The sequence below is a fragment of the Rhipicephalus microplus genome, chromosome 5, assembly GCF_043290135.1.
Source record: "Rhipicephalus microplus isolate Deutch F79 chromosome 5, USDA_Rmic, whole genome shotgun sequence".
Lineage (NCBI taxonomy): Eukaryota > Metazoa > Arthropoda > Arachnida > Ixodida > Ixodidae > Rhipicephalus > Rhipicephalus microplus.
Genome location: NC_134704.1, coordinates 40,984,948 through 40,997,094, shown reverse-complemented (window position 1 = coordinate 40,997,094; position 12,147 = coordinate 40,984,948). Strand labels below are relative to the sequence as shown.

At 46.9% G+C, this 12,147-nt stretch overlaps 2 protein-coding genes across 2 annotated transcripts in view; both read right to left on the bottom strand.

Annotated features, from left to right (window-relative positions):
- LOC119174674 (nucleolar pre-ribosomal-associated protein 1) overlaps nucleotides 1–12,147 on the bottom strand; it is a 341,215-nt gene that overhangs the window by 237,736 nt on the left and 91,332 nt on the right. The window lies entirely within an intron of this gene.
- Lerp (lysosomal enzyme receptor protein) overlaps nucleotides 1–12,147 on the bottom strand; it is a 91,530-nt gene that overhangs the window by 71,479 nt on the left and 7,904 nt on the right. The window contains exon 2 of the mRNA XM_037425690.2: nucleotides 10,232–10,523. Within this exon, the coding sequence (XP_037281587.2) occupies nucleotides 10,232–10,523 (292 nt within the window). The remainder of the gene's footprint in view (nucleotides 1–10,231; nucleotides 10,524–12,147) is intronic.

Below are 12,147 nucleotides of genomic sequence, written 5' to 3'. Positions count from 1 at the left end.
GCTGTGGCCCAAAGAACAAGACAGAGCCGAGAGTTGATAAACAAACAAAATTATATTCTCATTAACGGCAGATCAAAACACAATACACACGTATGCACACTCCACAATAGTTACATACAATACGTCACCAAACAAACAATGTACTACACAGTACAATCAACCACACTTGCAACAACGGACACAGACAACAATACGCACTACGATGCAGTCGCATGCATTGAACAACCAAGACACTTAAAGACCAAAGAGATATAAAACCTATTCAGTCCAAAGTCCTTGGAACAAAAGTCTGAATGATACTCTTCCGAGAATCACTCACTCAAAGTCCAGCGTTGTTGTCGTTCCGCAGCTCTCGAAGTTCTCTCCAAGGAAACCTCCCGTCTTCAATTGGCCACTCTTCAAACTTCAACTTCTTCGCCGGAACACGTCGGCTTCACACTCGCAGCGGTTGCCACGGGTCTTCGCTCGATAGCGGTAAACACACACTCTTGCCTGTAGCTCGAGCCGTCCCTACGGACCACAAACTTCGCCGACTACACGGCGGACTCTCTACGCACTCTGGCGCTCACTTCCGTCTCCTCCTGTTCTGTCACTACGGGCAGAACCTTCGCCGACTACACGGCGGAATTCCTACGCGCTCCGGCGCTAACTCTCCGTCTTCTCCTGATTTCTCGTCTCGGCTGCTCGGTTAAATACCTTGCGCGCGACTTTCCAGATCTTTCTCGTCATTTCGTCGGCGCGATACGCAGCGAAGGCTGGGGAGAGGCGAGACGGTTTGTCTGCCCTCCGCGTCGGATGACTCAGCTCGGTCTGACCCCGCCCCGTTCGTTCGAGAGAAATCGCGGTCTTGCTGGGTCGCAGATGTGGGGTGAGGAGGATCGTCTGCGAAGCCGTGCTTCTGCGGGGAGAGCGCGCGCCCGGGAGCCCTGGATGTTTGCTTTCTTTTTTTTTTTCTTTTTACCTCGCGGCGTTTCTGCCGCCCGTTGTCGCAAGGATTTGGCGGCGCGCTCTTGTTTAGCGCTCGTTCTGTGACACTGCCCCCCACTTTAAGAATATTATCTCATAATATTCAAAAACCACACAGACGAGCGCGAACAGTCACCACACATTCTCACAGACTGTAACACAATCCGTCGCTCATGACACTTCACATTCACAATATATCTCTCAATACAATCGTACATTGTAGTTCAATTCCACAACACATGAAATATAGCCACAGGTACATGCCTACAACACTTCATCACACATTCTAAACAATACAAACGTACAAAGTTCTGTCTATCCAACAATTATACAACACTATACATCACACCATCGCACAGAACACTGACTCACTCGACATACACTTGAGACACAGGATAACAAGAACATTAACTCAACATATGTCACTCAGCCCTGCCGAACACATTCTGATTCCACCTCAGCACCTATCTTGAGTACTTCGAACAGCGCTTGCGCCCCCTTTTGCGGTGCTCGCTCGATCTCTTCTTGTGCTTCCACGTTCTTTTTCGGCGAGCCCTTTCCAACGACGATATCTGAGGCGTCGTCTCAGCCATCGTTGTCTCTTCCGACACCGTTAACGCGTCATTACATTCGACGGGTCCTGTCTGTTTATTTACCCGCTTGATCATGCCTCTACATTTTTCCCGGCTGGCCAACTCCGTCTCCTTTACACCATCGGTCGGTTGAAGTCGTGCCGACGTAAGTCCGGTTGCTCGGCCCGTGAACTGATTCGACACGATCGTCTTCTCCTTCGCTGTCTCTTGCGCCGCAGCTTCACCTTGGGCTCTAGTGAGCTCCGTCACGGGATGTTCCTCCACTGTATCTCGCGGCCGCTGTGTTGGCGAGGGCTCTATCTTCGGGTCTTCTCCCAAACATTCTGGATCACGTGGCCCTCGCGCCCCGTCGATGTTTCCGATGACCAGGTCATACAGGGGGGTCGTCATGCATAACGCAATAACCTTCCCGCTGAAGTACGGGGTTTCAACCTCAATTTCTGCTTCGGGAAGCATCCGGACCGTACGGTCAATTAGGCAAACCAGTTTCGTTCTGCCTGTCAACTCTCTTTCCCGTACCAAATTTTTCCTCACGATAACCGTGGAGCTACCGGTGTCTCTTAGAACCGTAATCTTCTTGCCTGCAATCTTTCCAGGAAGCGTTGGCATTCCCTTCGTAACACCGGTTGGCTGTTTTGACATTACAGCCCCCACAATGGGAATTTTCTCCCCATTCTTCAACTCTACGAATCCGTCGGTGACGGCATTATTATCGGATTTCGGTGCCACTTGCACACAGGATACCTGGTGAGTTTGGCTCGCTCCGTTTCGACATGCATCTGCTTTGTGCCCAGTCTGACCACATTTGAAACATTTTACAACCGTGGGGCTCGTGAAGTTAGTTCGGCAGTGGCTAGCACGGTGACCCACTCGGTTACACAGAAAACATCGCGGAATTTTCTCCGGTGCATGCTTCTTTTCCTCAGGAGCCGATTTCTTCGAATCCTCGGGACCCTCCTTCTTGACTTTGGCCAAATTAGTGCCACCTTGCGCTTCCAAGAATTGATCAGCTAATTCAAGCATGTCTTCAAGTGACTTAGCTCTCCTCTCTTTCAAGTACAGCGACAGGCTTGGGTGGCAACTAGTAAGAAATTGTTCTTTAATTAGCAGCTCTCTAAGTTCATCGTACTCCTGTGCTGTCCCTGAAAGTTCAATCCATCTGACGAAATAATGGCAAAGTCGGGCGGCATACTGCGTAGCCGTTTCACCATCAGCTGGCTTTCCTGTCCGAAATCTGTCCCGGAATCCTTCCACAGTGAATCTAAATCGCTTCAACAAAGCAGCTTTCACCTTTGCGTAGTTGCCTGCATCGGTCGGCGTCAGCCTACCGTACACACTGAGCGCTTCACCACTCAAGCAGGTACTTAAAGCAGTTGCCCATTGATGTTCCGGCCAATTCTGGCTCTTCGCAATCGTCTCAAATCGGTGAAGGTACGCGTCAAGGTCGTCCTTCCTTTCATCAAACGCTACGAGCAGCTTGCTTGGGTTCAAGCGGAAGCCGTGATCTTCCCGTTCGCTGCTTTCAACTCTAGCTTGGACGGGAGTTTCGCTTCGCTGTTGCAAACGGAGCCGCTCGAGTTCAATTTCGTGCTGCCGCTGCCGTTCCCTTTCAGCCATCTCCGCTTCTCTTTCTTCTTTCAGCTGGCGCTCCCTCGCTTCTCTTTCTTCTCTCGCCCTTTCGGCTGCCAAATTCTCTCTCTCCAGCTCCAACTTCAATTGCTGCTCTCTTTCTTCCTTCAGCTGTCGCTCTTTTGCCTCTCTTTCTTCTTTCAGCTGTCGCTCCTTTGCTTCTCTTTCTTCTCTCGCCCTTTCAGCGGCCAGCCTTTCTCTCTCCAACTCAGCTGCCTTTTCTTCCTTGGCCCTCTCTGCCGCCAACCTCTCTCTCTCCACCGCCTCTTTCTCCTTCTGGCTTACCCATTTCCGTAGTTCGGCGCCGGAAAGACCCATCTTCTCACCAAGCGCAACTAACTTTTCGAGATCCATTGTGTCTCGCAACTCGCAAATACAACCTTGCCGCGTGCAAAAAGTATCTGCCTAAATCAGTCTATCGGAACACTCCCCTGCACTCGTTAACGAGAACACTGAACAACACACAAAATCGTTCCGACAGCACAATCAACAACTCGAGGCTCTTTCCTACTACTTTGGACACACTGTGCACCAAAAAGTCCTGTCGCGGACGCCAGATTAATTGTCACACCTGTCCCGTTTATTAGGGAGGCGATCGCCGGGCTAATTCCAAGAGCCGAAGTATCGGCCCCCCGAACCGCACCACGAAAGCGTGGACAATTTAGAAGTGGTCCTTATTGGTGCGCCAGCGGACGCCGGCTGTGGCCCAAAGAACAAGACAGAGCCGAGAGTTGATAAACAAACAAAATTATATTCTCATTAACGGCAGATCAAAACACAATACACACGTATGCACACTCCACAATAGTTACCTACAATACGTCACCAAACAAACAATGTACTACACAGTACAATCAACCACACTTGCAACAACGGACACAGACAACAATACGCACTACGATGCAGTCGCATGCATTGAACAACCAAGACACTTAAAGACCAAAGAGATATAAAACCTATTCAGTCCAAAGTCCTTGGAACAAAAGTCTGAATGATACTCTTCCGAGAATCACTCACTCAAAGTCCAGCGTTGTTGTCGTTCCGCAGCTCTCGAAGTTCTCTCCAAGGAAACCTCCCGTCTTCAATTGGCCACTCTTCAAACTTCAACTTCTTCGCCGGAACACGTCGGCTTCACACTCGCAGCGGTTGCCACGGGTCTTCGCTCGATAGCGGTAAACACACACTCTTGCCTGTAGCTCGAGCCGTCCCTACGGACCACAAACTTCGCCGACTACACGGCGGACTCTCTACGCACTCTGGCGCTCACTTCCGTCTCCTCCTGTTCTGTCACTACGGGCAGAACCTTCGCCGACTACACGGCGGAATTCCTACGCGCTCCGGCGCTAACTCTCCGTCTTCTCCTGATTTCTCGTCTCGGCTGCTCGGTTAAATACCTTGCGCGCGACTTTCCAGATCTTTCTCGTCATTTCGTCGGCGCGATACGCAGCGAAGGCTGGGGAGAGGCGAGACGGTTTGTCTGCCCTCCGCGTCGGATGACTCAGCTCGGTCTGACCCCGCCCCGTTCGTTCGAGAGAAATCGCGGTCTTGCTGGGTCGCAGATGTGGGGTGAGGAGGATCGTCTGCGAAGCCGTGCTTCTGCGGGGAGAGCGCGCGCCCGGGAGCCCTGAATGTTTGCTTTCTTTTTTTTTTTCTTTTTACCTCGCGGCGTTTCTGCCGCCCGTTGTCGCAAGGATTTGGCGGCGCGCTCTTGTTTAGCGCTCGTTCTGTGACAGAAGACACGCGCTAAAGATTGGGCCGATGGTCTAATTATTGCTTCATTGGCCCCAATCAAAGATGATCCAAGGTAGGGTGTCTTCACTTTCCGCAATCGAGAACACAAGTCGGCACGCATAACTGAAATAGTTGCTCCCGTGTCCACCAAAGCCAACACCCGTACACCTTGCACAGTCACCAATAACATGTTTGACGGTCGTTCAGGAGGACTTGTGACATTTCGCTGCGATGCAGTTTTCCCTCCAAAAACTGCACTGTTTAGTTTTCCGATCGCTGGGCAGCCAGTTGAGAGACAGGCCGAAGGGGTGAAACAGAGCGTCGGCGTGGCGAAGGGGAGCGTGGTCGGGAGGCATGTGTATTGTTGGTCGTGTTGAAAATGCGCATAAGAGAGGGGGATCGATGGTTGGAAGGACTGTCGCCGTAACGGTAGTAACCTCGTGCACATGTGTCGTCTCGTTCAAAAGCGGCATAACCACGACGTTCATCTTGCTGTCGACGTTGACATACCCGGGAAATGTGTTCTCGAATTCCGCAGTAGTAGCAAATGGGCCGTGGGGCCCGCCAGGAAGAATGGTAGGTAGGGTTCGGTGGACGGGCTACTAGAGGTGCGAGATGTTCGTGATCAGGCACAGGTGGTGGTACTTGAGACGGCGAGGGTTGCATTGAAGCGATCTGTTCATACGAAGCGGGTTGGGTGCATGGTGGAGCACGGTGGGTGCTTTGAAACGCTGACATTTCTTCCCTAATAATGCCACGCAGATCGCTAGAAGCGGGTTGAGCAGGAACGTTGTGAGAAGGAGGTAAACTGTAGGCTTGCAGTTCCTCACGAATTATGGTTCGAATGATAGATCAGAGCTCCATACTGTTTGCCAGGGGGTTCTCCGAGAAGTCGGGTCGCAGGCGGATTGACTGCAAGGTATCAAGCAGCTGGCATACAGAGAAGACATCGGAAACCGTCGAAGGGTTGTGCGCGACGAGGGCGTAAGCGGTAGATCCGATACCCTTCAAAAGGTGCCGGACACGATCCCCTTCTGGCATGGTGTCGTCGACACGGCGGCAAAGTGCAAGCACATCCTCAATATAGGAAGTGTAGGACTCACCGCAATGTTGAACGCGTTCTGCCAGTTTCTTGCGAGCAACTTTCGAACAGACAGTCGGTGTGCCGAAAATGCGTCGGAGCTGGTCTTTGAAGGAAGACCAATCACGGAAGTCGCTCTCATGATTCTGGAACCACGTCTTGGCAACCTGAGAGACGTAAAACTGGACGCGTGCCGATTTCGATGCCTCATTCCAGTTGTTGTAGACACCTATGCGGTCATAGTTGTCGAGCCAGTCTTCGACATCTTCGCCAGGCAGACCGGAGAAGATTGGAGGCTCCCGAGGGGGGCTGTTGACCGGGCTAGGGTTGGCGGCGGGTGGTTGCGCCGGCGGGTGGTTCGGTTGGGCTTGCTCTTGCGCCATGGTGCTCTGCTGGCCTAAGCGACGTCCTGAACGGTGCTCCAGGAGCTGGCTTTGGATGGAGAGAGGTCGAAGAGATCGGGAAGCACCTTCCACCACTTTAAATACCACGGGTTCAGCTGACGCTTTATTCAAGCAACAGCAGGATGGCGCCGATGATGAAGAGGAACGGAATGAATACTGATGATGGTTATTGACAGATGAGGAAGATGAAGTCCAATGAATTCTTACAATTGATTAATGTAGCATAATGTAGGCTTGCATTGCAAACTGTAAAGTGTTCTTGACACGTGTGCATATACACAAAACTCGTGTGCATATACACAGCACATGAGTTCCGACAAATTTTTTATGGCATCTCACTTAAAGGGGCCATGCAACACTTTTTGAGCATGGTCAGAAAACGACTCCGATCAATAGTAGAGGCTCCAGACAACACGCGAGCGAAATATAGCACAGCACGTGGCCTGGAATTCACAATACATTATCAAAGTCTGCTAAAAATAGATTTCTCTTCTCAACAAATCACGGAAAATAAGCCCAGCAAGCCTATTTATCAGCCATTGGCTGATTTGAACATGACGTGCTCAGTTGTTACAGAGGTCGCCGCAAGAGGCGATCAATTGTCCACGCGTGCGCGCACAATCGCACTGAAAAAGCGGCGTATTCGAAGGGGAAAAAAATGCTCAAGGTCACGAGGCGCGAGTGACGTTTTTTGTTTGACCTTCCCATCCCTCCCTGCTCATCTCCCGGCGCTTTTGTCGGGACCAAAAAAAGAGAGAATGTAATTGCAGCGTGTGATGAATCATTGTAACTCCGCTCGTACTAGACGGATTCTTAAAATTTTTGCGGCGTTCAATTTGTGAGGTAATACGCTTTTCCAGTGAATTAATTCCATGGTTACACAAGAAAGTGTTTCAGGGCCCCTTTAAGCATGGTTTTTACATATACCTGTCGTATGATTAAAACAAAGAACAACCTAGTGCACTGCTGATGTATTGATGATAACATGGCTACCATCCCCCACAGTGTTTACTAAAATTATCAACACACTCTAAGAAACGGCTTTTCAGGAAGTCATACATGCTATTGAATGGCCCAGCCACTTCCAAACAACAATGGGATGCAGCAAAAGACATTCAATGCCATCCGTTAGAAAACATTAACTTTGCGAAGCCTTTTCTTTTGATATTTTATCTCAAAACGAAAAAGGGGGAGTGTTATATGAGTGTACACACTTAACTTTGGAAGCACAATCCAGTTTGCGCAGGTGATTTTTCATGCCTAGTTGAAATACTATGAGTGATACATCATACTATCATTTGCACGGGTGACAAAACATAATGCATAACGTAATTTAAGCTCTTAGATGAATACAATGATACCCCCACAAAGAAATTTCTCAATGATCCATCATTTCAGTGAAAGCACCAGGAATACCTATTGTTGTAACAAAATGCTCTCACAATTCATATGACATGAGGCTATTCCCGAAATGCAACGCAGAATGTGTGTGTGGTATAGTTTTCCGAAGTTGTATAAAGGAAACATCTTACAACCATGAAAAATGGATGAAATCAATTCATGGTAACACTGCAAATCTTCAATTTGATCCTCACGCTACAATACAATAGTGAAAAGGCAATAAATAGTGAATGAATGCTCCAATATAGTGGGAAAAAAAAATTAATAAAAATGGGACAGCACAGACCCTATCTCTGTTTACAAACGCAGGTGCTGGATGGATTCCGGTTCCGTGTGCTGGTGTAGCATAGCAATATTGGTGAGGAACAGAAGCCGTAACGAGTAGCCACTTCATTTTCAAAAGGTTTCTCTCTGTCTTGTCAAATATTTCAAATACGATTTCTTTTGAGCTAGATACAACATTATAAAAGTTAGTCTTTATCTTTGAGTGCCTCGCTTTTACCACAAGATTTCTGTTTCGGTGTAACTGAGTTATAAATGAAGCGATCTGAATTTTCTTGGGTAGCAAGACAGACTGCTATTATTACTATGTTGGAACCAATCGAAAAGGCGGATACAATGCCACAGCTTTCCATTTCATAAAAGGTGCAAATCTTGCTCTTGAAGATCCTCTCCCTGAATGATACTGGTTGACTAAGATTATCAATCTCATTTGAACAGACAGCATTGTACAATGAGTAAATAATGTTACCATACATTATAGAAGCTCCCTTTTAAATGCAAGTTCGGAAATTAAGCCAGGCTGACACTGCTAATTTTAAGTGAAATAAAATTTAGTTTTATGACTAATTATATTCTATACACATCAATCAATGCATGCGTACAATCCACATGAGCTTCTGTTTTGGCATGACACAAGTGGCCGCATACCACAACAGATACAAAAGTTTGACAGGCTAGTTTCGCTTGCTATATGTTCTTTCAAAATTTGTTCACCAGAATGTTAATAGTGTTTTATTACAAAGGTGAAAAATTCTTAAATATAAAGATTATTTGCCCATAAGCTTTTGGGACGTTAAACCCCACATATCAATCAATCAATTATTTGCCCAAAAGAATTTGTCTGAGAAACACTACACATTAAATGGTAGCGTACTGTGGAACCATGAAGAAGAAAGACAGGAAAGCGCTCTAGTCTTTTTCTTCCTTCTTTTGTGCATGCACCGTGTGCTATTAATTCAATGATATGAATATGAATTGATCATTGCATCAATGAATCATTGCATGATATGAATCATGCAAGAAGGTCTTATTGCAACAGTCTCAAGGGTTCTTTACTTTTAGTAATGAACCCCGGACAGTAGTGAAAATAAGACCTCACTTTGAAGTGATAACACAGCAAACACTTTTCCATTCTACTCATGCGCTAAGGAGAAACCTGACAAAGACTGCACTCTTACACCGAGAACTTCCATCTAGCCTTAGCTTTAGTAAACAGTTCAAACACAGACAGCGATCTGTACGTGCTATAAACATTGTAATTCACACCTCCATGATGATCCCTCCAGGGCAATAAACAGATCTAACCTCAATGTCTAAGCTTTTGCAGGCTGTACATACCAGTAGTGACTGACCAGTTTGTTAACACACAATGGCCACCACATGCGTATCAGCCATCACCTATCACCAATACAAAAGTCTCAGTCCAATCACAGTACAGAACAATGGCTAAATGAGCTTGTAAGTCAACATTGAGACCACACTAAAAACAACTTTTTAAAATGAGACTTGATCAAATAAAAAAAGTTACACCATCTCCCACTAAAGGGAACCATGAGTAGCATGCGAAGCAGCACATGGGTCGACTTAGAGTAACGTTCATCCCTGGCACCTTGCCCCATGTTAATGCGTCCTTGCAAGTGGAGCACACCATAAATTCAGTGAAGTTTCCATTGCTGTTACTCGTCCCAAACTCTTGTTAGAGCATACCATGCTGGTTCATCGCCATGACACGCGGGAGCACGTGTGTTCATCGCATGTGTGCACAATCATGTTCCATGATACCATCACGTGACTGCTGAGAGAGTAAGGGGGAGAAGCCGAAGCCACTTACGCAGGCCTGAATGCACTAGTGCGTGCCAGTGTGTTTTGACTAGGATACGACGCGTTGATTTATCGTGCGCCAACAGAATCTCGTTCCTAGATGCCATCAAATGATTGCTGAGAAAGTGTGAGGGGGAGAGGCGACAGCGTCTTAAACAGCTCCTTACAAAGGCTAGAACGTGCTAACGCATGAGTGCATTCTGGCAGTGCTTGGGCCAGCTGTCACACATGTGCAGTAAAGGTGGTTACGCACACCGGATTGAAATTCGCCATAAGTTACTTTGCATCCAAAAATTTTAAAATGAAAGAAATCAGCAACTTACCAGATAGGCTGCACAGCTGATCCTAATGGATATCTTGTAGTTGGTGTTGGAGCTTCCTGTGCATATGTTCCCCTTGACAAACAACCAGCCCTCACTCACAACCACATTGGAGGCATTAGCACTGAAGTCCGCGTACACCTCCGCCTTGCCATCAGTCACACGACACGCAGACTTGCCGTTACACGCTGCCTCCGGAGAGCTGTCAGGAAAGCTCAGGGGCTCGCAGACTGACAGGTACATGAAGTCCGAGCGCACTCCTTTTTCTAGAGGCAGGCCCACCTGCCATGTGTGCCTGGGTGAGAAGGAGAACACTTGTTATGCGATAGCTCTTCACAGACACCAAGTAGTCCTGTGGATAAAGACATCAAGCCGTAATTGTTAATCAGCAGCAGCAGCTTGAAGTGTGGACAGCATTTTGAGAGGCTAGATTAACAGTAGCACAGGTTTGCACACTTAAATAGAATACCGTCGCAAATATTGCAGATGGTTAAAGGGCAATTCATTTCCATCTTTAAAGCCAAGAAATCGTCTAAACCTTGCCCACATCACAATATGTAAAAGGATAGCCATCATTAAAACCTCAGCTTTAAAAGCAGGATAACACGACATTAAACATGCTAATGCTGACCACGTTTTCAGAAAATCTGAACACGTGTTTTCCAAAGCGTGCTAGAAGACTCAAGCATGCAAATGAAATGGAGGATATTAAGGATGAGCCTGTTGCTGCTAACACATGCAAATCATGTTATGTTAAAGACATTGATTACCTTGGATATACATTGGAGAAGAGTCATTTTGCCTATACTGGTGAAAATTGTTAAATCGGAAACAGCACAGTATTAAGTTTTTGTGGATATAACTGCACACATTATTACCGCTACCACGATCCCTAAACAACTGCGTAGCAGCCAAAATTAAAAAATCCTCCCGAAGCGGTTTAGTGTACATGTTTATTTTAGCCCTTGACCACTATCACTTGTCACCAGTATTCACACCCAAGTAAGCAATGATGAGTATACATCTTTAAGCGGTGACATTACTCACAGTATGAATTGATGAGCAGTATATTCGACAGCCATCTCTTAGTTGCAGTTCGGCACTATATGGTCAGACCTGCCACAGAGATCGCGTGCACGTGCACAGCTTTCTTGAGTCAGTGTACAGAGTTTTTATGTACGAACGCCAGTAGTGGAAACAGCCTGCACACTATTACATGGCCGAGATTTTTGAAATGTTTCTGATAACTATGACGATTTTTAATTTAACTCGGAATGTAAAACATTGATGTGGGAGGATGCTCAGTTGGAACAGGTTGAACTTTGTAAAGTGAAGGTGGTTTCTATCAGTTTCACTGCCTCGTGATTCATCCCTGTTGGCAGCTTCATGGTTAAGCAATATTGCCTCATCGCGGGTGCTGATCACTCTGTAGCAACTCGAGCTTTGCAACTGTTGAGTAGACTGCTTAGATGGAGCAGTGTCAGCTGGGTTGTGCAAAGCCTGACCTAGCAGAAGCAACCACCATTACCTTTTAAAAAGAGAACAGCCCACATTAAAAAAAAAAGAAGCAGCAGCAGCAAATGCACTGTCGCTAGAATGTCAGTTGTTCACCGCATCACACAAATGACGCCCTTTCATCATGTCGAAATGCTGCTGTCTAATTCCCTATTTTGTCAGGTAACCTCTTCCATTGCTGTTACTTTTTAAAGCTTACTGTTCTAGGTCTGTGGTCTCTTGCTGGCCGATCAGTCGTTCAAACAGACCATCAGTTGTATAGGACATTTTTGTAATTAATGTTCCCGATTACATTTCAAAACTTTTTTAAGCATAAAAAAAATGTCTTAGCAGTGTCATGTGTGCTTGTATGGTGCTATAAGAGTGAGATAACAAAAAGAGAAATGAAAAAAAAAAAAGGAAGA